The 27,893-nt window shown below is 29.2% G+C and overlaps 1 protein-coding gene and 1 long non-coding RNA gene across 2 annotated transcripts; one reads left to right on the top strand and one right to left on the bottom strand.

Annotated features, from left to right (window-relative positions):
- Positions 1-19: 19 nt before the first annotated feature.
- Positions 20-27,526, top strand: LOC141527468 (uncharacterized). Its single transcript, XR_012479203.1, has 4 exons — positions 20-542; positions 14,515-14,683; positions 16,764-16,805; positions 26,432-27,526. It is a non-coding gene; the product is annotated as an uncharacterized LOC141527468 (long non-coding RNA).
- On the bottom strand, positions 18,866-22,642 carry LOC141527334 (uncharacterized). The gene is made up of 3 exons (XM_074242755.1): positions 22,306-22,642; positions 21,545-22,206; positions 18,866-21,505 (listed from the first exon to the last, which is right to left on the bottom strand). Exons 1-3 carry the CDS (start codon positions 22,640-22,642, stop codon positions 18,866-18,868), a joined length of 3,639 nt encoding a protein of 1,212 aa, XP_074098856.1.
- Positions 27,527-27,893: the final 367 nt, after the last annotated feature.

The following is a 27,893-nucleotide window of genomic DNA, read 5'->3' as shown; positions in this document are numbered from 1 at the left end:
GATCCGCACTCGGTGTGTCTCTAGAGTTTGACTATCTTGTATTAGTTTGACTAATTTAATTATTGTATTTGACTCTTTATCACTTATATTTCAGAATTTACATATTATTGTTATTAGTTCTTAAGTATTAATTTGACTTTGTTTCAGAAAATTGTACTGAACTATTTATAGGATTATTATTTTATTTGTATAATTATTACCGTAAATCTTTGCCACAATGTATTTAATCATATTATAAGCTTGTTTCAGCATTTAAGACCAAGGTCCAACGATGGGTATCGGGACAGGTAAATAAGAAAATGCAAAAGCATAATATTGATTATTGGTAATAGATCATAGCCCTTACTCGCATGGGTAATGCCCTACAATATCGGTCGCGAGTAGAGGGACTTTTAAATTTTGAGTAAATTACTGGAGAGGCCCTCGTGATCGGACACGAGGCTTCATAGATTCCGGTAATAATAAAATTGGCAGACACGCGGGAGCCTGAATAGTGTAGGGAGTGTGGATCTAGCGCCTTGGTTTGAGTCCCTTTTCTTTTGGTGAGTACTCACAAGTTCAGCTAAGTTATTATCCGCACGTCGCGTTGTCTCCTGGCTCAAATAATTTGGTATTAAAAGTTATTACTAATTGTCGAGTCGATCCCATCGTTAGTAAGGGGGTTCGTAGTGGAATACCTGTCCCGAAAGCCACGCGTTTGGGTCCTCGAATCAGCCAGTATTGATTTAAGATTTATAATTATATTTTTGAGATAACCCGACTGAGGAGTTCGGGTGCATCGTAGTTCAAAATTATTGCATAGATAAAATTTCTATTCATCAATTAACGTCAATAATTAATAGCGTAATTACTATTTTGATTATACAGTCCATCCGGCTAAGGAATTCGGCTCTGGACTTAATTTTAAGTAATTTGTTTGAATAAATATCTGTTTATATTATTGTTAATTTCTCGTAACATACAAAATTATTGTATCTCCTTTTTCCTAACACCTTCATATTATCTATTTCCCTGGAATACCTGCAGATCGGCCCTGGAAGTGCAGGGTTTGTTATTTTTCCCTGTTTAAAAAAAAATAACTGGCGTCCAAACGTGCACTAACCCAGCCTGGGTGGCTGCTGCGGTGTCGCTTAGGAGAATAAGAGCCTCTCCTAAGCTTCCTATTTGTTTGTTTATTTATTTTGGGCGACCTGGACAAAATTTCTACTTTACTCGACGTATCCACCGTCGAGTCGTGTATAGAACTAGTAAAAATTTTGTTACAACTTTTGAACGGTGGAACCGATTTCATTGCGGTTCATGCCATTCGAAAGGGCTTTGCCAAACTTAGATTTCCTGAAAATTTGAACCGATTCGGACCTATAGATTTTGAGAAATTTGGAGAAATCTGAAAAAAAATAGGAAAAAAAATTTTTTCAGAAGTGGTTTTTTTGGAATAACTTTTAAACGGCTCAACCGATCGATTTTAAAAACCAATCAGCTCTCAACCTTGAAAAACCACGTCGATCGCCGCCAATCCGGTCAAAATCGGTTGATTCGTTCGAGAGACATCGTGAACGAAAGAAAACCGAAAAAAGTGTATTTTCGGAGTAACTCCGAAATTTCTAGTTTGACCAATTAAAACTTCAAAATTCTTTACGAGGCTCAAAAAACTGCGTAGAATGCCGCCAACCGCGTAAAAATCGGTTCATTCATTCAAAAGTTATTGCGGTTTAAAAATCCAAAAAATAGTGTTCTATGAAACTTCTATCAGACTTTTAAGCTCAAAGAGCGCAAAAACATAGAAAAGGTATCTTTTTTAACTTGAAGCGCTCAAAATAACATACAGATTGTATTTTTGAGCTTGAAGAGCTCAAAAAAAACGGCCATGTGTTAACGGAAATTGCAGAGATGGCCTTTAGGGTCAACCGTTTTCCTAATTTTTTAGTTTTGAAACTACCGCTAAGTGGCTCATTTTTTTGCATGAAGTATGGTAAAATAATTGAGGAGCTGATTTTAAAAGGGGTACCTTTTCATATTATAAAAGAACAGTTTTTTGATCTTTTAAATATTAAGTTCTTCAAGAATTATAAAGATTTCTAAATGAAAATCGAATTGTAGCTTCATAACCGGTAGCACTTTATAGCTAAATTAAAAAAGTTCAATGAAAATATTTATAATTAAAGATAACCAGTTTTTTATCTCGATTAATCAAAAATGAAAAGATACCCTATTGAAACTCAACTCCTCAATTGTTTGTGGTAATTTTAAATTATGCCAATTTTCACTCTTATGATGTTCAACTATTTGTAAATTTATTTGGCTGATTAAATAAATTTCAAAGTAAGACTGTAGTGTATTAAACTCGGCTCAGAAAATTCTAAGAATGGTAACTAATAGTAAACACAGACTTTAGTCTCGCGCCAAGAACTCGTCCGAACACGTTACGATATTCCATCCACGACGTTCAATAGTAAATTCAAATAACTACATAATTAAGCGATTTGAAAACATTTTTATTGAGGAAAAGATTTTTTTTAACACAACACGGAAAAAAACAATTACATTATAAAATGTAAACGTGGCCCGTCGTAAAGAAAATTGAAAAAATGACAGTTTCAGAATGTAATTATTTCAGTTTTCTTTACGACGGTCCACTTTTACATTATTAATGGTATTTTTCCATTTTTTTTTTTTTTTCGTAAAAAAATTTAATTTAAAATTATGTAACATTTCAATCATTTTATGGTTCATAATTTCTCCAAGTTATCTCTTATGTTGCAACATTTATCGATAAAAATTTTCTAATCAAATGTGCATTCCTCGGTATTTTTAAGAAAAGTAAAAATTTATTTTATTATTAAACAACATCCGGTGATGTTACCTGAATCAGTGTAATAAGTCTTATCTTTTGTTACTTATTGTGAATTTCATCGAACAATTACCACTTTATCAGATTGTAAAACTTAACAATACCATTCGGAAATCTTAAAAATACAAACTTATTAAATTAATAATAGATTTTTCCTTGTCAACCCGACATATTTTACTCAGAAAATAATAAACAGCAAGTCAATCTTTGTGGAAATCATTTGAATTGAAGGATTTTTTAATTTTCTTAAAATTGACGTCTCTAAGAATATGCGCGTCATAAAGATAATAATTTATTTTTTTCTCTGATCATCAATTACTAGACGGAAAAAGGAAAACTCGAAAAATTACAGTTTTAAATGTAATTATTCCAGATTTTATATGAATTACATTGTAGAATATAATATTTATTTATTTATTTAAAAATATTTTGATGCCAAGGCATTAGCCGAATGGCAAACATATATATTTGTGGTTTATTTAAAGTACACGTAAGAGGTCTAATATTTAATTGATCTAATATTGTAGTTTTAACAAATAGAATAGAGAAAGAGTTATAAGTGAAATTAGTAATAACAGGTACTAACTCTTATTTAATACAAAAATACATTCAATATTATAATATGAATATTTTAAAGAGTAGTTCAAAATATAAATCAGAAAATTAACAATATAATTACATATAAATCGTATAAAACGAATAAGTATAAATTAAGTAAATCAGCTCATTTTACAATCCTCAAATGTAAATCAGAATATAAACAATATAATTATATAATTCATATAAATCAAAAATAATATTTACATTGAAAGCTCTGAATGTTAAATTAAAAAATTGAATTTAGAAAAATGTTATTTCAAACTGTAATTTTTCTAGTTTGGATTACGACGGGACCAATTTTACATTTTATACTGTAATTTTTCGAGTTTTTTTTTTTTTTTTTTTTTTCGTGTAATGATTTGGTAATGGTCTTCTGGATAAAATTAATAATATTTATAAATTTTTAAATATTCAATCGAGTCTAGCTGCAAAGGCGAAAGAAATATTCGCAGAGCGTTTTCAGAATTTAAATTAAAGGTCATTTGAGATCAATGTTCCTTCATCCATTCTTGGTGATTCTGCCAAGGAATAGAGACACGTTAATGCAAAAAAAAATTGAAATTTCATATTGATACCATTTATAAACAATTTCCAAGGTGCAATCACTAAAGTTTTATTAGGTCACGGACATTTCGGCACATTCAATGTTAAAATTTAAACAAACTTAGAATAATGTGTATGCATGTAATGATTTTTTTTAATTATTTTAATTTTGCGTTTAAGCATGATTAGAATTTTTAGAATCTTCACTTACCTGACATGGTTTTTTATTGTGATAACAATTTATTAACTTGTAATTTTTTTTAAATTTTAGTACAGCGATTAATTATCAGTATAACTCATTCATTTACTGTCTGGGAACTAAGTAATTTTTTGATTGATGTAATTTTTGTGATTTACGAATGCATGATTCGATAAAATTGTTACCTCACATTGATAAGACTAATATATTGATAACTAATATGATGATAACGAATTGTGTATCTGAATATCATATTTTGATTATAAGAAATTTTAAGTTTGAATCATTTTTAAATTACAAATTTGCATAAAAAATACTCGAAACGTTGAAAAAAATTTTTTTAATTATTTACAAATGGGGTCAACCCCATTTTGGGCCATAACTAGATGAAAAATTAACATTTAAAAATTTTAATCATTCTGCTTATTTTGACTGCGCATTTATGATAAAAAACATCGAAAAAGATTTCGATAGTTTTTTTGCCTTTAAAAGTTTAAAAAAATATTGGCTTTTATGTTTTTGGATAAAATTTATATTTTTGATGTTTTTGATACATTTTTTTTTTTTTTAAATACTTAAAAAACGAACAGTTAAATCAAAATAAAAAAAAACCTTCTATGGCCAAATATAAGGCAAAATAGGGTTGACCCCACTTGTAAATAATTACCAATTTTTTGTTTTTAATTGTCAAGATTTTTATAAGTTGAATTCATATTCAGTGAAAAAAAAAATCTATTTACAAAAATGACTTAATTAAAAATAGTTAAACCGACATAATTATATATTACGAAGAACGATTTTTTTATTGTTTTGTCAAAATTAAATAGACTAATAAGAAGACAAAAAAAATTCTGATTCTTGTTTCAATGAAGTATTTGTTTTACAACAGTATTTTCTTTTAGTGTTGCGTGAAAAATTTTCCGATATGGCCATATGTAGACATAATCAGCCACACCAAAAAATTGAATATGTCCTTATATAATTTGTAGTCCCATATAAAGTTTGGAGTGGTTATATATACTCGCATGTAATTGAAAAATATAATCAGAGGACGCATATCTGAATAGTCTTCTCACAAGAGAGTTGAGCGTGAAATGTTAATTACTAAAATAAAAATTGTTTTATTGATTATCCTGAAGAGTTTATTTTTCGTTTAATTTAATCAAATGCTAAAGCAATATTCTTCAAATAAAAAATTTGTTGAAGTAGACATTTCTAAAGAAAACAATTTCTTTATTTTCATACATGGAAAAGAGTAAACTGTAAAATACCGGATTCCGGATAATTTTTATAGTTTCAAACAGTACAGCGGACATCGGGATAGCAAAAATATCAATATTACAGAACTTAATGGAGAAAGTGTAAAAGCCACAATTTATAATATAATATCGAAAATAAGTGATTAGTAGATGTCACTATTGTAAATAACGACTCTCTCATCTTAAAAAATTACAGTTGCAAACAGTAAAAATTGCCGTTTCAATATATAGGTCATACTATGAGGAGAAGGGGGTCTCACTCTGGGAAAATTTAACATTTAAAACAGTAAAAATTTTTCTTTTAAAATATACATTTTATCAGTCCAAGCAATTTAATAATTATTGTTTTATTTTTAGCGTTGTATTTAAAATTTACCATTTTACTTTATAAGTATTGACGTTACTTGTATTAGAAATTTAGTAACTTTGTTTTATACTTTTTACAGATCATGCGATCATTTTTTAAGTACAAAATGATGAATATCAAAGTCAAAATTCTTAATTATTATACTTTAACATTTTCGACATTCACATAGCGAATATTACTGTCGGAAATAGTATTTTTTTCCATGTAAAAAATAAATTGTAGCGATTAATGAAAAATTTTTTCGGAGTTGTTACAATTGATGTTACATATTATTTTTCAACGCTACATTATCAATAAAGTAACAAGTATTTTTAATCTAAATTGAAGTAAAATTTAAATGTAAAAATATTTTCCCGAACACGAAAAAATAATATAGCGTGACGCAAATAAGTAAATTATCTAGTAATTTAATTATCTAATATTCAAGACACTTATGGCAATTAAAATTTATCTTTGATGTCGGAAAAATTGCATAAACACGACCGATAATCAATCACTAAAATATATGTTACCTATTATATTTAACATTTTCCGATAATATTAATGAACTAAAAAATAGTTACTATTTTTTACTCAATATTATTCGACTGAAGTAAAGCTATAAATATTCGGATAATTTGATCTTTAACAAATACTTGTCCCACATTTTTATCAATAAAATATTTTTTATTTTTAATGAATTTATCGTCCGACGACAATGTTGTATTTTATCAATTGGGTTATGTCAAGCATTAATGTGGAGAAACGAAAACACAAAAAGTGTTTCTTAGATGAATTAGAATGTTCATATGAGAAAAAATTATGATTACGTAAATTATCAAGATGTAAATTAAAGTTTCCTCACATAATGTTTCAGGATGTTATTAAACTAATTTTATTATCATTGTTGTTATTATTATTATTATTACTTGTAATTCACTTCATGTGTTGAGATGACGTCAAGTAATTGTCGTACTATCCGTGAAGAAAATTACTTTTGTTTTTAAAACATTGTTATTTGTGTGTGACTTACCTAAATGCGCATCGATGAGCAATTATCAGGAAAAATAAAAATTTTTTAATTAAATTAAAGCAATCATCAATACAATCCATAAATTTCAAAATTTTATTTTGTTTACATTTATTTTATTCATTATTTTTTACATAATATATAAACTAACGTCAAAAATTCCAAATTCTTAAACAACTAGAGTCCTTAAATTTAATTTTGATTTTCAATTTTTGATTTTGTTGCCGTCTTCTTACTTACAAATTTAAATGTTACATTAATAATAACAAAAAATGCGCTCATTTATAAAAGGAATGAACAAGTGATATAATTAATGGAAAAAATTATTTAAAAATTGTCATGAGAAAAATGAAAATCACAGTTTTATCAACGCTAGAAGAATTCAGTTCTTGGATTTTATTATTTTAAAATTCTTAGTCAATACTCTCATTATAATTGCCTACATTTCATTTATTTATTCATCCATTTATTTAATCATTAATCATGAATAAATATTTACAATTTCGTCAATTAATCCCATGAACTTTACTAGCGCTTTCAGAAATTCTCCATTTGTTTTTATTAATTTAATAATTAATGAAAGTTATTATTTTCTTATATATAAATTTTTTTCATTTTATTTATTTATTTTTTTTTTTTTTTCATAGTCATTTTGCTCGATGGTATCTTTATGTACATTTTGAATGCACGTCCGTAAATCTACGTATAATTCGTTTGTAATCGATGTTATTAAAATCATTATCATTATAATTATCTTTATATTTATTTATTTTATTATTTTCTTGGTTTACTTAATTATTTCCCTTATTCTAGTGTTATTTTTAAACGAGTGGGGGTTTTTTTTTTTTTTAATTTTATTTAGAACTTTGACTTTACTCACTAAATTTAATGTAATATTATTTGAAATACATATAAACTCTCTTCAGAATATATATTATATATTTATATCAGCTACATTTTTTATAATTTATAAACTAATTTTGATTTTTCCTCATTTATTATCAATTATCATTATTATATTATAACTCTGTTTATTATCTTAAAATATAACATTATGGCAGATTTTTATTTTTATTTTTTGTAAACTGTAATTTTGATAGTTTTTAAACACAATTGAATTTTGTAAAAAACTTTTAGGCATATCCTTGGTGAAGTTTGTGTTTTTGAAAAATACGTACAAATTTTTATAAATATTTTACTTTTTTTTATAACATTTCTTCTTATTGAGTATTGAGTGACAATTGTAGAGAGAAGTAATTTGTCGAACATGTTTTTAATTAACAAAAAAAAATAAATAAACAAAAACAAGCAGCTGGATATTAAATTAAACAAAGCAATACAATAAAAAAAAATGATGTAAAAGGGGTTAAATAATTTCTAGCCGGCCAGAGCTATTCAGAGCATGTTAATTCAGCTTATCCGACTCCAACCCTAATTCTACGTTTTTGACACATTTTTTGTAGTTATGTTTTTTTTTTTTTTTTATATAAATTCGCGTTTTTTCATCTCGCCCTCAGCAATCTTTTACTTATTTTTCAGTAAACTCGCGTGATTGAAAACATCGCATCTGTTCGTTGATCGTGTCAGTAGCGTTACTAACAATAGAAATCGACTCGCGCTAAGCCGGTGCACGAGGGGGTCGCTCAAAATCTTATAAAGGATTTCCAAAATATTGTGTAAATCAGGGTAAGCGAGAACTGTAGAATTCAATCGATGGCTCGTGCTACTGCTACGCACTCGTATTCAGTTGAAATTTTTGGGGTGAAACCCGTGGAAATGAAACTCGAGGCTGCCCCTCCGGGATTCAAACCACCCTCTTGAACTATCCTTTTTGTATATTTTTCTTTCTTTCTCTCTTTCTCCCTCTTTTTATCTCACTCGACTCGCGTCATCGTTCGAGGACCCCTCTCACATCACAGAATCTTTCCAATACCCTCATGATGTTTCTCCCTTGTATAAATAAAGGGTTGCCTTGGACGAGGACATATCGCGCGATCATTTTAACCCCTTTTTCGTAATTCTGTTTCCGAATTTACGAAAAATCTTTTATTGTTGTTGCAATACACTAAAACCGTTGACGCGTGGCTGTAAAAATCTTTATTCTATTCTTTACATTACTATGTTTTTTTTTTTTTTTTTCAAACCAAAAATTAGTAAAAGAAATCGGGCGATATTTCAAAAAAAAAAAAAAAAAAAAAAAAGGGTAACTTTTAAGACCGTTAAATTTTTTTCTTTAATCTTTCGCTATTATATTTTACTGTTGTTAATTCAGTTGACATTTGTGGGCCTTTGTTAATTTATAACTTTTTATTATAAAAAGAAAAATAAAAAAAAATTATGGTAATTGTTGAGTTTAAGGGTGACCTTACACAGTAAACAATTTTGCGTCAATGCGTAAAAAAATTTTTATGTTACATATTTTACACTTTTTTGTGTTAATTTAACAAAAAAATATCTATATATAAAATAAACTGTTGTTGAAGCACTTTTTGAAGTTAAATGAAAAGAAATCGAGTTAAAGTGTGTAGATTGATGGTATACCGTAAAAATCTAGAGGAAAGTATACTGTAAGAAAAAGAAGAAACGGAAAGTAAGAAAATAATGAAAATAAAAAAAGTATAAGATAAATGGGGAATAAAAGAAGGCGGTAAAATTATTATGAAAGGATGAAATTTCTGCGTTAGTGTGAGATGATGGAGCAAGTTTGTCCAGAGTTGGGGGAACAGAAGGGGAATAAAGAAATTGACGATAGAAAAATATTAAGGTTAGTTTCAGTGCTTTAAGAAAGTCCAGCTTTTCCGGAGCCCTGGTATGAGGCCGGGGCTTGAGGGATCTCTATATATGAAATGTGGTGAAATGAAAGTAGGTAAGCGGGGTAAGACGCTACGGGAACGTTATAAGCGAACGAGGACCACGGGGGAGACTTTGATAATTGCAATCCACTCTCCCCCGCGACTAAAACTCTGGACTTGACGAGCTGGACTGCCCGCTCTGATATATAAAGAAAAATAAGGAGCATCATCAGTTTGGAAAAGGGTAGTCGATAATTCTCGTCTCTTTAGATCCTATATGTAGCAGGGAATTTATTTTCTAATAATTTTTATTTATTATTTTTTTTTTTTTCTAAATCAAAATCTCAAATTTTTGAAAAAATCTGGAAAAATTATTCAATTCAATTTTTTTAATTAGGATAAAATTTTTCTGATTTGATAAATGAAAAATATCTTTTAAATTAATGGTTAGACCTCTTCTTTCAACAATTAATCTTTTTTCCTATATTAAATAAAGTTAGTTATAAAGGAAAATATTATTTATTAATTAGGCAGAGATAGCAATGCGGCACGCGTCTGACTTTGGTGATTACTCAAGCAAAGCAGCATTTACTGTGGTTAGTACTTGGATGGGTGACTGCCTAGTCAGCGCTGGCTTCCGCATAGTTCTCTGTGCGTTAGAAAAAGGGATTAATCTTCCGGTAATCGATAAAGAAAAGTTTCTTATCAATAATCGTGAACTTAGCTCTGCTCGGACTATACTGGTATGGGTTTTCTCTGTGGTTTTCCCATGTCACTATCCCAGAAGCCTACAAAGAGTTGAGGAATAGAGCAAATGCAATACAGAATTCACAAGTTGGTCCACAGCCGCAAAAATTAAAAAAAAAATGAAGTATAATTGGGTGGGACGTTCTGAGGTCCAATATGAAAATAGAAAGATTTTATAAAGCTAGGAGAATGAGTAATATCAGCCTTGTAAGAACCGAGAAGGTGTACAAATAAAACAAAAATAATAATAAAAATATTATTGATTAATTAATTAAAAAAAAATGAAATTGTAAGGTTGAGAGAAGGAAAGTTTTTTTTTGTTGTTGATAAGATTAAAGAATAACGAAATACTTTTATATTGGTTGAAGGGGACGTTGGACGTTTTTCCAAGCTCTTAGAAACCGCAAGATATTATTGATTTTTATTTATATGGTCCGTGTTCTGTACAATACCGGGTATGTGAAACTTTTTAGCCTGAGCGTGTGCGTAAATTGAGAATTGTGTGCGTGAGATAAAGAAGGGTCTTATCGAAATAGTGCTGTGAAAAAAGGATGAGGATACTGTTAAAGTGGAGAAGAGATCGTCATTTGCTAGCTGGTCGTTACAATAAAAATCTTCTTCCGTTTTTTTTATTTTATTTTCTTATTTTAGCTGGTATTTAACGATTTTTTTTTATATTTTCTTCTTTTATTTTACTTTCGATTGAATAATAGCAATAAAAAAAAAAAAATAAATAAATAAATAAATAAATAGTAAAAAATAAAATGCGCTTGAATGTAATCGACAAGAGACGCAAAATCGATCACAATGAAATTCTACCTTGCGAATTATTAACAACTTTCATCCTCTTTCACCGCAAGAACCGTTAGGTTAGTTATTTTAGTGAACACGCGATCGCTATTTCTTTCTTTTCGAAGATACATATTATATGCAAAGAAGAATGAAAAAAAAAAAACATTTATATAAATTACACATATATATCCATTTGATTTTTAAAAAATAGTAATATTGTTGAAGTATTGAGTCTTTGGTTGAATTTAATTTATCAATTTATAAAATAAAACTGTCCCGTGGTCGTTTAACCGAATTGAATCGAATTGACAAATATTAGTTGCTGTAAATTTGTTTTGACTTGTTTAAAGTACTTTTTAGGGATCATTTTACAGATTGGATATAAGTTAAGGGACACGTGCGAAATTCGTCACTTTAAAATAGTGTTTATACAGTAATTTGTTCATGGTGTACATACCATGTCATGTGGGGGGCTGTAACGTGTCCCAAGGCAGGACTAAAAAACCAAGAGAAAGAGAGAGAAATAAAATAAAATAAAAGGGAATAAAAAATAAACTGCCACCCTCTGTCACCCATTTAAAAGTGAAAGGTCTTTTTTAACTTAGGGTTTGTATATGTTGCCCAGGGTCCTGATGTGGGTGAGACATGTTTGTGGAAATATACCCCTTAAATTAAGCCCTAAATTTTTCAACCGCTTTCAGTACCTGAAATTCAATACACGAAAACAAACGTACTTTATTATGACCCACAATTAAGTGTGCACCAAAATAATACCTTACAAACTTAAAATAAATAAAAATCAAATGAAAAACAACAAAAAGATGATGATAAAAATTATAGTAATTTTATTTTTTTAAATTTAAACAAATAATTATGATTTTTTAACATATAAATTAATTAATAATAATAATAATAATAATAATAATAATAATAATAATAATAATAATAATAAAATTAAATAATAATTGACTAAAATGTTGGACTAGTTGTGTTTTTGTAGACTAGATACAATTTGGTAGATTTTTTTTTTTTTTTTTTTTTAAAGTAATAATTTGTTAATTGTGTTGTTGTATATATATGTAAATTATTTTTAATTTTATATCTGTTTCATCGACAGATCACACACACACACACACACACACACACACACACACACACACACACACACACACACACACACACACACACACACACATTTGTCTATACACTCAGACTTCCATATATAATAATATATATCTAAGCAAACGAAGGTTCCTTTCTTGCGCCCACGTCAAAATTACTGAATTTATCGAGATAAGACTGCGATGATTCGACGCGGAATTTTCCGTAGATGTTTATCGACTACTTATTTTTTGGATTTTATCAACCTTTGCTCTTTTTCTTTACTCTTTACTTTTATAAACATTTATCTCGTTATTAAAAACAAAAGACAGGCATTTTCTTTCAATTCCTTCGTTTGAAAGCGCCCAGCAGAACAGGCGAGTAAAAGCTAGTACACATTTAAAACCAAATGGTGTCGTGCGTGACAACAATTAGTTTACTATCAACAATCATAACACCCTTAAAATTAAATACTTATAATCTACTTAATTACTTAATCATAATTATGTATACATATTTATATTTTTATTTATTTATACATGCATGGATATATAAATAAATATAAATGATATTTATTGTAACCATTTAAGTTTATTATATATTAATATTGTTTTTACTTGTGCACCTCGGTTCTTACAAGAGTTTTCTTACTCTTTCTCCTAGCTCTACAAAGCTTTTCGATTTTCAAATTGGACAGCATGTCCCGCCCGACTATACATCATTTTTGTTTTTTTAATTTTTGCGGCTATGGACTGACTTGTGTCTTCACCTTTTCCTCGGCTCTTGGAATAGTAACATTACATGGGAAACCACAGAGAAAACCCATGCCAGTATAATCGGAGTAGGACTAAGCTCATGGTAATCGATAAAACACATTTCTTTATCGATTACCGGACCATTAATACCCTTTCCTAGCGCACAGAGAATTACGCGCAAACCAGCGCTGACTTAGATGGAAGTCACCCATTCAAGTACTAACCACAGTAAATGCTGCTTAGTTTGGGTGATCGCCATATTCAGACGCGTGCCGCGTGGCTATCTTTACCGCTTTGTAATCTTTTAAGTTTTAATATCTTAAATAAACTTATATTTAATTTTTATGATTAGTTATTATTTTAAATATTATTATATGGTAAAATTTGATTTTGCGCTCAATTTATGTTTACAAAGGCAATGGTAGCATCAGGTTGTTTATTAAATTTTTTGCAATACGATTTTTTGATTAATTTTAATATTCATTTTTTATAAAATTTAAAGATGTCTTAAAAATCTTTTCTAAACATAAAAACACTTTTATGTTTGAATTATAAAATTTTTTTTGTAATACCGAAAATTGATTATAAGATAATGAATTTTTATATAAATAATGATATATGAAATTTCCGTAACAAAAAATCGTATTGACAGTCGATTTTTATTAAATTTATAACCATTATTCTTATCATAGCAATAGTAATACCACATAATAAATGGCGTATAACAATTAAAATACATCCATATGTTCCCCAAATTTGAATCTTTGTTACTATCATTAATATACATAAATTTTCGTCGATAACTTAACTGAAGACCATTAAACACATACAAAAGGCAATTTTTTTTATAATAAATCGTTTCGCTTGACAACGCAATTAAAAACGGCAATAAACCATTTGTATCATCAAATGTGAACGCGTGTTTTGCATGCGTCATTGTATTGTATGCAGTGTACGATATAGTATACCGTCTATCGAGATATTTAACAGTGGAACAAAAGTAGATTTCTCTTATATTACAATATTACAAATCTCTAGACTCTGGTAGTAGCATTCACGGGGGGTTAGCGCATACACACATTTTCAACATTTACTATTTTTCCCTGTAAAATTTATTTTTTCCCCTTATATATTCACGAATAGCCCAAGGTCACGGCGTCTGACCTCTTGACGATCTTTCTCCGGAAAGAATAGAAAAAAATAAAATATTAAGAGGGAGGACAGATGCAGATATATATTTTTCTACATCCCACCATAACTGATGGACAAACTTTTTCAAAAATCCATTTTTACCCCATACTACTTATTAAATTTTTTCTATTTTTTTTATTCAATGAATTTGTTATATATTTTTTTCATTATTATTGTTACCATTACTATTTCTTATACTCGCGCGTTTCTATTCAATAGACTCGTAATGGCCGATAACTTCCTCCCCTAAAATATGTTAATACATGCGCGTGCGCATACTAATTCATTCGAATTTTTGGAAACTCCAGGGTGCAACGATGATTCACGCTCGGATCGTATTTCTACGGGGGACTAAAATCGCCACCACCACCAGTACCAACACGGACCGAGATCTGATCACGATGCAGATGAGAGTGTTGATCATCGATAGCCAATTCTAATTTTACTGCTGCTGCTGTTGCTGAGAAGTCGGTTAATGTATGTAGAAAACTTTTGGGGACTAAATTTTTATGGGCTTCTAGACAATGGACCGGTTACATTTCACCCTGGGGAAAACGTGGACGTTACTTTTTTTCTTTGTTTCTTTCGATTCTTTTAATCTACGGCTCTTATTTTTTTCCCTCTTCATCATTTTATCGATACCGTATTCTTTTACTTCTACCCCGTACAAAAAAATTAAGTGTTATTGTGAATTTTATTCTCAAATTTATATTTTCAAAAAAATATACTTTATTAATAAATTCATCAAAAAAAAAAAAAAAACCATTAAAATTTTCTTATATAAATAAATTAAAAATGTTTTTGTGCAATATAATATTTGAAAACTTTTTACGGACAAAACATTTACTACTTTATTTTCATTTTTATTATTATTTCAGTATGAGTTTTTTATTATTTTTTCAACAATATCTTTAAAACTTATTATGGATTACTTCTCTTTTATTTACTTGTCCGTGTAAAAAAATTTATTACAGGTTTTAAAACAAACATGACAAAAAAAAATTTGGGATAAAATCGTTCTAATTTTCTTGTTGAAATGTAAAAAATGTAAAAAAACATTTCGAAATCAAATTAAATATAGAAAAAAATAAGGTAAAATGTCTAATAAAATTATTTGATAAAAGTAAATGGTTTTGTATCAAAATTTAATAAAAAAATATCGATATCGAGTAAATCCAGTTAGACTATTAAAATTTTTAAATAACTAAATAAAACTTAAATATAATCTGGAATCCACATTTAACGATTAAAAAAAATTGATGAAATTTCTCTCAATTTTTTTCTAGATTTTTTTTTATCGAAAAAAGTAGAATAATTTTGTGTCAAATTTATTATAAAGTTATATTTGTTTCAAAATCTTGAATTCATTATTAATCAAAATTTTTTCTATCATATTATGAAAAAGTTGAAAATATCTTTCGTTTTGCGACTAAAAAAAAAAATCATTAAATTTGACTGACTTTTTTCATGACAAATCCATACTATAAAATTATATTTGTTTAAAAATGTCAATTCAAAAATCAAATTTATCATGAAAAATTTATTGACTTAGGGAAAAAAATTATACTTTATATTCTCTTCATTATATTATCTATGCACTATATACTTTTATTTTTACTTTTACTCTTGAAAACAATACTCGCCATCTTTTGTATGTTTTGTAATATGTAAATAATTTATATAAAAGAAATCGTAAAGTAGATTATAAATGACCAAAAAGTACGTTACGTATATGCGAGACGGATAATATGAAGAGGAAGAAAATACTTAGATTCGCGTGACTTGTTCCAACCGAGCGTGACCGGCGATAGGCTGAGTTGTCGAAAAAAATAAATAAATAAATAAGAGACAATTTTTTACAAATGTGTTTCTTTTATATTTATTATTTTATTTTATTTTTCTTAATTTACATCGATAGCGAACCTACTAGTGTCTAATGTCTATTAATTAAGCCGGTACATACACGACTTTGTTTCCGTGTTCGAAAAATTTTAAACGAAGGTGGGACCTGAAATTAAAGTGCCCAAAAATATCTACATTTATTTATTTAGCCATATTTTTTTAACGTTTTTTTATTTTTTTGGTAATGTGGTCACGCGTTGTTAATACTCCCAAGTGACCACAAACGAGGTACGTTTGATAATGCGCGGTTTTAGTATCGTGCATGCTTCACTGTTGAATTAGTCTAAAATTGCTAGGCCGGGTGCTTTTAAAATATACATACACGTCAACTGAGGATACAATGTATGAAAGAAAAGTATATATCGAACATGATGTGGTCATTGCGAGCACAGCTGTCTGCTTTCCAATAACCTTGTCCGTAAGGTTTACTCAGCGATCGGCAAACAAAGAATTATTTTCTTCTTTGCTGAATTTTAATTATTACCGACTTTTAATTTTTTTTTTTTCCAGAGGAGGAAGTTTTTCACTTTAATTTTTTTTATATTGTTATGAATATTTATGTAAAAAATTAATAAACTTTTCTAAAATTCATTTCATTTTTTTTTTAAACTGCTTATTATATACGAAATCAGGCAATTTTTATTTTGATTTTCAGTTTTCCAGAGATCCAAGGCACGGTTCGTAGACAGTTTTTTTGGTGAGTGTATGTGCTTAGTTTACTGTCAAATCAACGACGTTGTTTTTAAACCATTCTCTAACCATTATTATTGGTAATTGTTTAGATTTGTTTTTTTTTAATCAACATTTTGAAACTTTTTTCTTCTATTTTAAATTTGTAAAAATAAATTTTTCAATTCCCGCGTCGAAATTTAAATCGTAGATTCAACGTATTGAACGTTCAAATCGTTGGTTGAGCGTATTAGACGTTGAAAACGTAGGATCAACGTATTGAACGTTAAAAACGTTGTTGAACGTACCCAACGTATTATAAATGTGAAGAGAACCCATAATGGATAAAAGTAGTAACATTAAAACTACTCAAATAACTACACATTTTTAATTTTCTTAGCAGCAAGTTAAATTTTTTTTTTTTTTTTTTTTTTTTTTTTTTTTAAAAATCCAGGGGTACAAAATTTTATAAAATTGTATAAAAAATTATTATTTTATATACAGATTTATGAGGCCATTTTTGGTATAAAATCGTATGAATGATATTTCATAAAATTTTACATAATTTTGAAAACAATTCCGAGGGTAAAAAATTTCGATAAAGCATTTCCGTCAAAAGAAATGGAAAATTTAATCATTACGTGTATTTATCACGTAATGGTAATGATAATCATAATTATCACGTGTAATCATTTGAGTTGTTTTAATATTACTTATTCCTTATTCATTATTGGATCTCTTCACATTTACAATAAGTCGGATACGTTCAAATGACGATTTTAACGTTCAATACGTTTTCAACTTCTAATAGGCTCAACCCACGATTTTAACGTTCAATACGTTGAATCTACGATTTAAATTTCGACTCGGGTTACTTTAATAATTTTCAATATTAGAAAAATGTTGTTTCAACCAAAAATATCTAAAACATTTTTTTTACTAGTAAATTTTTAATAAATTAAAAATAAGAAATATAAATATCATTTTTATGAATTTGAGTATTTTAAATTACCAAAATGATTAATTGTCAATATTTTTTTATATTAATAATCAATCTCGTAAAAAAAAAATTTTATTATTTTTTAAATCCATAAAAAAAAATCTTAAATTGACAAATCGATGATTCGACAAAGAATGTCTTTGACATTTTTCTTTTCGCTATTATATTTATTTGACTAGATATCTCGAACTTTTGACTAGAAAATAATACTCGATATAATTTAAACTATCATTTATATAATTTTTGGTAGCGCATAAACTTGAAAAATATCCATCGTTAATCGTTATCGTTAACTTTTAAAATTTTATATATATTTAAAGTTCTATGTAATTGCGTTGGCGGTGTATAAGATTGTACTTTCTGTTGCGGGTTATACTGTATTCACCCTGAGTTAGTATTTTTTAAAATCTTGTCAATAAATGTAATCATAATGATAATCAATAATCATTAATAATATATTTTCAATAAAACTCTTTTTTTTGTACGTTAAATTTTTTTTCGTTATTTAAACGGTCTAATCACTTTTATCAAGTAAATTTGTATCATTTGTGCGTCACTATTAAAATGATCAATGATTGCCTTTCTCTTAGATAAGAACAAATCGTTAATTAACAAAACAACGAATTTTTTAAAATAAAATTATAATGAATTTAATAGCGGTTTGTTTTTATAAATAGGAACTTTATCATCATTTATATTATTATCATATAGCTTATTATTTATTTACAACATTATACTACGACTAGTACACATGTAACACTCATATCATAACAATAATTATCTCCAATACAAACCGCATTTAAAAATTTTTTTCAATTAATTTTTTTAATAAAATTAATTTGAATAAAAATAAAAAGAGAAAGACTAATCATGAATTATGTCTAACTAAACAAGCCCCAAGGTTTCTTATAAAAATTTTATTTATATAAAAAAATATTTATCTTGCTTATTGTTATTTATAAAATAGGAACTGTTACCAATTGCTAAAATAAATTATTTTTTATATAAATAAAAACAAACATAATGATAAATGTATTATTAACTCCTGGATATTCAATAAATGAATTGATCTAAAGACAATAATTTAGTTAAGCAGGACTAAGTGTAAAGGAAGTCGTAAGGACACCGGTAACTCGCGTACGTACAGGTAGATAAATTAAAACAGGTGAGAATTTTTTTTCACCTCTGCTATCATCACTACTGAAGCCGCAATCTTTCTCTTCAATGATAAATGGTTGCATTATTGTGCTGGTATCAGGATTTGAATTAGTATCTTGGGGTATTGCATAGCTAACAGGTACTTTGTGTTTATTCGCAAGATCGTGCAGAGTTTTGGTCAGCTCTGCGATAACATTATCCGTCGGATCTCCTATTGACTTGTGATCTTTTTTAACGTGCTTCTTAATGCGATTCAAATTGGTCGTTGCTAAACCACATTGAGCACATTTGTATGCAACTTGTGGTGTTACTAAAATAGTTGCTGTAGCTGTTGTGGCACTCACTGTTCCCAAATTTAAATTTTGTTCGTCACGATTGTTCTGAATTGAATCAAAATTTGTTTGTGCTGGAAAAACATTACCATGTTTGTTATTTTCCTCGATCGCTCCTGAAGACTCTTGATGATCACCGCCTTCGGGTTCAACTTGATTACCTTCCAAAGACAGATTAGCTTGGTTCGCGATTATCGATAACGGGATCTGCATTCCTGTCACTTGATGACGTGTCACCAAATGATGATTTAGCATTTCTGGTTGGGTAAATCCTTGAGAACAGATTGGACACTGTAAAAGCTCTAAGTTAATGTTATCGGTAGGTAAGTGAGATTTTTCGTGTAAAAACAAAAACGAGAGAACTGGCGTTATGAAATTGCAAAAAGAGCAACGGTAGGTTTTATTTTGATCTTCAACGCCACCCAATAATGAAGACAACACTTGTTTACCAAGAGTTGCTCCATAATCGTTTGGCTTTAGGTGTTGGGCAATATCGAATCCATTTGGGATCTTCAAATTCAGGCTTGGCTGGACAGGACGATTCATCAATGAATTTCCAGGGAATTTCTTCGTTCCGGTTGTTGGATTTTGCTGATACTGTTGTTCTAATTCACGCCATTTGTTAACACCGATTTTACCATGATCACCTAGTAAATGGGCTTTCAACCATTTAATACTGCGAAATCTTCTACTGCAAACAGGACAAACTTCAGTAAAGTGTGAAAAGTATCTGTGGCTCATATCTCCCAATTGATCATTAGGTTTCAATGCTCCGAGATCTTCGGAATTAGATGACTCGAAATTTTCAGGTTTTATCGAACTGGATGTTGCTCCTCCAACTGTGCCTTCGTCGACAATACCATGGGTATTGTGCTTATGGACACGAAGAAAATATTTACTGCACAATTCTTTATTGCAAATGTTGCATACCACACCACCAATTTGCGATCCGTTCTCTATTTCAATTCCATGCATTCTTTGCATGTGTGTTTTCATGAAATACTTGTTACACAATTCCTTGTTACAAATTTCGCAGTAGCTCGAAGTCGGAGTCATTGATGACAATTTTTTGTCTGCTGGAGGAGGAATGGGCGGGCCTGGCAGTTGGTTCGTTGGAGCTGGGGTTGAAATTTGAGGGACATTACACAAATTGTTATTCGATGTCAATGTTGTCGAATGACCATGATCTTCAGCGAGGTGCTGCTTTAAGGATTCGGGAGTCTGAAAGTCTTTCTCACACAGAGTGCAAAATGTTGAAGAGCCAGTGAGAAAAGAGCTATCGATCATCTGCTGAGATGGAGAGAGAGATTCTTCCAAAATGTTAGTACCATGTTCCAAACTCATGTGTGTTTTCAGCGCCAACTTACTCTCACATTCTCTGCTGCATATTCCGCAAACAATCAGTCTGTTACCAGGCTTCAAGCCATTCAATTGTAAAATCATTGTCTGTAATTTCTGAAGATTCTGGGAAATATTGTCTGGGCGTCGTTGTTCATCGCTGTCGATTTCTTCGATTTCCATATTACCTATCGGTGATTTAAGTTCTTCAGTATCGTGAATTTTACTTTTGTGCATTTCATAGAGACCCATTGTCTGAAACCTGATACTACATGGCTTGCATTCGTAATCTTCGGACTTATCAGTGGACTCGGAATTCGCCGGAGCATCACTGACGATCAAATTGAGAGGACTTGTTTGTATATGATGCCAGGATGCAGCAGCTCCAGGATTGTTCGGTGACTTACCATTACTTTGCATCAGAATACCGTGTCTTTTAATTTTGTGAATTCGTAAAAAGTGTTTACTGCCGTATTCTTTGCAGCAAAGTTCACAGAATACGTCTGGATTGATAACACCTAATGACCTTAGCTTTTCAACCGTGAAACCGCATTCTCTAAGTTGTTGACACAGCTGAGGTGACAACTGTCTCGGCGCTGGCATAAATTTGGCATCTTCTTGCTCAATACCGTACTCTTGATTAACTAAAGCTTCAATATTACTCGAACTAGCATGAAATGATGGCGTCTCTCTGCAATCATCTTCACTCAGGCCAGTAGCAGGTAACGATTGGGAGTCAGTATGATCAGAAATCTGTTCAACGTGAACTTTTTGCTTGTGTTTCTTTAGCAATTCCTCATTTTTAAATCTTTTTTGGCAAATATCACAAGGAATTGTTGGAATCATTGAAACCGGACTGATTTCTGGTGTTTCTATTTTCTGTTGCTGCGACAACTGAAGCTGCGGTTGTTGTTGCTGTGGCTCGATTTTGACATTAACTGACGGAAAAAGTGAATTAGGATAGCTTAATAAACCATTATCATTCGGACCAGGTGTACTTGACGGGGGTTGATCCATATAGATACCGTGTTTGTTAGCTTTGTGCGTTTTTAGGAAGTACTTGTTACAAAATTCTTTGTTACAAAGCTCACAGTAAGCATCTGGGTTGAAAATTCTAATGGGCGCTGACCCGCCGACTACATTACGCGGCAGCTGTCCATTTTCGGTCATCGGAAAAGTTGGAATAGGAAGATACTGCGTTAGAGCATTCGGATAAGGTAAATACGACAATTGACCCGAAATCATTAATGAATTCTGACTGGACCATTCTGACTCTTGTATTTGGGCTTGCTGCGATGCTCCCGTCACCCATGTGTTTGTAAAACTGTTTAAATTAAAATCCGACGAAAGATTTACCGGATTATCAGACGATTCATCCTGCTGCTCAATTTTAACGGCGACAGGTAGCAAAGAATTTTGCGAGAGTGGGCTTTGAGTAATTGACTGCCTCGTCAAATTGTTGGTATCGTGTTCACTTTCTCTGTGACGCAACAAAGTGTCTTTATCTTCAAATAAAATACCGCAAAGTAAGCATCGGAATTCAGTATTTAGATTTTCATCTTTAGACATTCCCTGATCACTAACAAGTGTCGTAGGCTTACCTTTATCAATGAACTCATCGTCTGATTCTCGTTCGATGTGGTTCTCATGAGCTGCTGATGTAATTTCCCCCTCCAAGTTGTCGATCTCATCCACCAGACCATCACCATTGTTGTTGTCATCCTCTTCCTCGGATGCCATTTGATCGCCGGTTGTTATCAATGTTGCTGGTACGCGAACTGGTGTCGTTTGCTTACGACGCTTTTTCGGGCTACTCGAGTCGAGATTGTCGTCAGACTGCAATCGTCGGCGAAGATCCACTTGATGATGATGATGATGATGACGTTGGTGATGCTGATGTTGGTTATTATCATGATGAAGGTTATTATGATTATGGTGACTATGATGATTATCATCACCGCCATTACTTGAACACTCACTGTCTAGTTCGTTAGATGGCGGCATCAACATTCTCTCACGTGTCATAGTGGACGTCATAATTGGATTATCTGATGAAATCGCCTACGACCGGAAGGCGTGACCCACCTCCGCTTTAATTGTCTCTGGCCTGCTGTGAATAAAACGTTCAAAATTTCAAATATCAGTTAATATTATGATGAAGTTACTACTTTGTCAAAATTTTATATTTATTTTCACTTTTCATGCGAATCACTTTTTACCATGGTGTACATATTATTGGCGCGCTATATTTTCCGATTTTAAGTAAATTAAATTACAGTATATAAAGAGTTGAGTTTCAAAAAGTTTCAATCTTTTCATTTTTGATTAATCGAGATAAAAAATTGGTTATCTTCAATTATAAATATTTTGATTGAACTTTTTTAATTTAGCTATAAAGTGCTATCGGTTATGAAGCTACAATTTAAAAATCTTTATAATTCTCGAAATACTTAATATTTAAAAGATCTGTTTTTTTAAAATATGAAAAGGTACCCTTTTAAAAATCAGCTCCTCATATTGAAAAAAATGAAATGTACCATAATGTAATCAATTAAAGCGACGATATGATAATAATTGAGATAAATTTGATTATTCAAACTTTAGTATTAAATATTTAAAAATTTTTCAATAAATTAACATAGAAAAATGTTTTTTTTTTCAGTTAAAATTGATTTAAATATGATAATTTTTTTCAAAATCATAGAAGATATTTTATTGATAACTAAGAATTTCTCTTTTTAATATTTCTATTTTTCAATATTTGCAGAAAAGCTACAATAATTTATTATAAATTTATATTTGAAATACAATATGATGAAAATAAAAAAATTTTTTTTAATTTTCTTATGATCTAATGATGGCATGTACCCATAGTAAAATTAAATAATAAAAATTTAACATTGTAGATTGTAATATTTTTTATTTAATCATTTTTATTGTTATATATTAATTTTTTTTTATTAATTATACCGCTGATGAGTATAAATTTAATAATAATAATTATGGCGTATGGATTAATTTATACGAGATATAATTTAATACAGTTTGTAAGCATAAGTACGGCTGTAAAAGATGGAAACGAGTATAACCCACATGCCAGTATCAATTTGGAATGTTATAATGATTCCGGATGATCGGAAAATCTTTGATGGTGCTACTAGTAGGGAGCTGGTTATTTGCTATCGTATGGTACTGCATAGGATGATGTATAAATGAAAAAGGGGCAAGTTACTGTCAAAGTAGGGGGTAAAGAAAAGAAAAACTCGAGTTGTCAGGAGAGTTCAAATGCTGGAGACCCTTCATTTAATGTGTAGAATTCGATGGGCATGCGGTGGAGAATTAGGGGGCGGTGTACAGGGATCCACATGAGTCATGTGTACGCCCTCGCCTTTTTGGGGATAAATTTCGGAAACTAGAGGATTTTATATATCCGAGCTCATAGGAAATGCTTTTCTAAATTCTATACCTATTTTGGTTCCCTCATCGCGCCTATTAAATTATTGAATAAGGGGAAGTTTAAATGCCAAATGTTTTGTTAGAAATATCAGCTGGCCTTCAATCATTTCTTTCGATTTTAAATTTAATGGATTTACATCTACTTCTATTTTCATTTTATTTTTCCTTTTCCTCTTCCGAACTTGAGCCTGTGACAAAATTAATTTAATTTTGTAACCAAAGGATCCTTGACATTAATTTGTGGTAGTTTAATTACATGTTGGTCAAAAAATTTATTGATATTAATTAATTAATTTATAATTATCAGGCCTATGATTGAATTAATTGATTAATCGTCAAGTAATTTTCAAAGTGGAATTTTTTTTTGAGATAATGGAAAAAAACTACCTAATTTAAGGTAAATATTATTGGTCAAATAAAATTATTTTGAGAAAATGGAATGCATTGATTCAAAAATTATTTCAAGAAAAGAAAAATACTAAGATAACATTTTATACTGCAACCGGGGGCTTCATATGGAGAACCTTGAAAAATTACAGTTTTAGATTATTATTTTTATATACTCTGTATAAATATTTAATTTTAAAAACAAATTTTTTTCCCTGAACCGATTAACGAAAAGTTTTTAATTAAAGTGAAAAATTTTAAACCAAGAATATCATTTTGGAGAGTTACATTATTTTTAATCAAGATAAAATATTAAATCAAGTAAAGTTTCTTGATTTTTAAGAACTTTTTATCGCTATCCTAATATCGCGGTATTGTTTGCTACCCTAGAATTTTATTTTTTTAAATTAATTTTAACTGAATATCTCGAAGCAAAAGTCAAAATTTAAAGAAAATGTTTTTCTTAAATCAATACGAAAGAAAAATTGTAAGAAAAATTACAATTGTAACATCGTATTCCAGGACCAGACTTTCAATTTCTTCACTTTCATTATTTCACATTTTTAAATTTACGATGTTACATCGTACTCAGATATTTACTACTTTGACAGGCATTCTTACGACGTAACATCGTAAATTTTTAATTTTAAAATGATCAAAGTAAAGATATTAAAAGTCTAGTTAATTACAATTGTAATTTTTCATAAATTTTTTTTTTTTTTTTTTTTTTTTTTCAATAAAGTAACTGTCTATAATTGTTAACAAAATAATATTTACAATATTAAAATGTACGCGCGATGAATTTATCACGCGAAACACTGTATTTTATTCTTACAACTGCGGATTCATATCGACAGACGTTTCCTCTTATTACCCTCTAGCTAGTAAAAATGAAATAGCACTGTCACTTCCTCACACGAGGATTCAGTAAGTGAGAGCAAGAGAAATAAAGGGGGTTCTCGACATGACCCCCTGCGACATTAATCACCCTGCTGTCATCACAATTAGATGATATGTTTTACCTACAGCTCTTGTCTTTATGTCACTTCAAAAACTACAACACCGTTAACTGAATTTATACCCAAATATTGAATAACATTTTTCACTTTTCATTTTTGTTTATTTATCATTAATTTTAAGTTGTTTCATTTTATTTTTAACGAAAAAAAAAACCCGAAAGTTTTCAAATTTGTATTATCAAATTCGAAATTAAATTATTATTATTTATTAAAACAATTTTTTATGGTAACAAATTTTTAATAAATTTATAAAATTCAAGTCTAAAACTATTAATTAGGAAATTTAATCACAATACGATCAATATTATGTATTTAATTAATTAAGAATTTACTTTATAGCATCACTTTCCGTAATTTGATTAACACACTACCGGCCCGGCATCAATTAAATTTCTAATAATTATTTTTCCCCTAGTCAATTTAAAATTGAAATTTTGAATTATTTTGTTATTATTATTTATTGAGAACTTCTAAAAAAGTATTAATAATTTTTGAAAATTGCAAGTCAATAAACTGTTTATAATTCACTAACAAATTTTTTGTTATTAATTATTTGATAAACAAGTAACTAATCACTGAAAAATTTTTATTTAAAAAAAAATCAATTAATCACAGAATCAGAAATCAATAAATTATTTGAATAAATAAATAACACTAATGTTAAAATAACACTAATTTTGTGTGTACCGTATTTAACACAATATTTTTTACTGTATAGAAAAAAAAATTCTTACCATCAATGAAAAAAAATTCGTTTCAAAATACTCAATATAAATTTTTCTTAACGGCATTTTATAAATAAAATAAATCATCTTCAATTATAACAAACACTAATTACAAATTCACAAAGTATAAAATAATTAATGTTATTAAATTTGCGTCCCACCATACCGCAAAAATAAAAATATCACCGATTACATGATTACCAAACAAATATCATAATAGAACTACCGGTAAATTTCAGCACATTTTAAATTTGGAAGGGATCCGCACTCGATGGCAACATGTTAGAAGCTGTCGTAAGGTTAAGGGCGTTATCGGCACGTGGCAGGGTTTTTGAGACGATCACTATATAACTGGAGGGGGCATTGATCAGTCGGCGAAGGACAGAACATAAAGAAATGAGAAAAACAGGAATGAGGAAAGAAAATGCCTGGGGAAAAAAATTTTTTTATATCACTATTTTTCTAATATACCGAATTGGACAATTCGTAATGTAAGTTTCGGAGATACTAAATTTATGGAATCTCAATAAAAATAAAATTAATAAAAAAGTATATTATGCACAAACTAATTTAATTAAACAAAATGATTTTATCTATTAAATTGTAATAGTGATATAGATATATATGATAAATGATAGATGATATGAAATGATAAAGGAATTGATTAGTTATCTTACAATGAAGGAAGAGACTTCGTCGTCTTCTTGAAGTATTTTAAATGAAAAAAAAAATTATCGAAATTACCAGCACACAATCGCCACAATATTTCTATGAAATGAATTTAATTATTTATCAAATGTAGCACGTCACTATACCTACTGCAACTAGCTCCTCATGATTGTGTTGCTAATCTGTCAAAAGATTATTATTATTATTATTATTATTATTATTATTATTATTATTATTACTCCCTCATATTATATAGCAAGTTTGATCGGTACCCTCTCCCCTCTATGTTGAGCTCCGCATCCTCGGGTTCGTATTTAACCATTATCGATCTATCCCAATGTTATTAATACAAATATATTATTGTACATGATACTGCTATTCAATAAAATCGCTGTTTTTTTTTTTTTTCTTCATTAATATAACGATTGATAGCTATTAATATTTTATTTTAGATAGGTTTATTATTCAATTAGCCAATAAAAGCAACCAATTTAAGTATCAGAGATTTATCCTTTAATAAAAAATTAAATGTGACACCTTCAATGTTGTTGTTTTTTCCACGACGTCACTGTTAATTTAATAAAAAAAAGCTATTCTTTACCAAAATTTTTAGAAGTTAATTTCTGTACCGATATTTTACTTTTGTAATACTGTATGTTAATAAATTTATCACAAAACCTTTCCATCTTTATAAATCACACAGCTTTTACAAACTCGACTATTGAAAATCTCGTTTTACGTTTTATCCACGAAAATTATACAAATTTGTTTAAAAATTACAATAAAATTTGCTAATTCTATCGATTATTTTGTAAGTTCGATTTGCTATTAGAGGTTGATTTTTTTAATTTCCCACTTTGAAAATTTATAATTTTCAAAAGTATACAATTATTGATTTTGGTCCGATTTTGAGAATGGAAGTTTTTTATCGGTACTCCACGTTTTAAAGTCCTAGGACGCCGTTTCAACTATTCCCGTTTAAATCCATCAAGGAAATCAAACTTGAATGACGCTTAAAAGTAATAGCCATTT

Source organism: Cotesia typhae, unplaced genomic scaffold (assembly GCF_013202065.1).
Source record: "Cotesia typhae breed Kobodo isofemale line unplaced genomic scaffold, CoteBio_Ctyphae contig_4, whole genome shotgun sequence".
NCBI lineage: Eukaryota > Metazoa > Arthropoda > Insecta > Hymenoptera > Braconidae > Cotesia > Cotesia typhae.
This window is presented reverse-complemented; position numbering and strand designations above follow the sequence as displayed.

Bases quoted from the DNA above. Each gene is read 5' to 3' on its own strand.
- LOC141527334 (XM_074242755.1), bottom strand. From the start codon at position 22,642: ATGACGTCCACTATGACACGTGAGAGAATGTTGATGCCGCCATCTAAC. The intron at 22,207-22,305 runs GTCTGGTGGATG...TCATTGATAAAG, and splicing joins TGACAACAACAATGGTGATG to GTAAGCCTACGACACTTGTT. The intron at 21,506-21,544 runs GTTAATGTCAAA...CAACAACCGCAG, and splicing joins CTAATTCACTTTTTCCGTCA to CTTCAGTTGTCGCAGCAACA.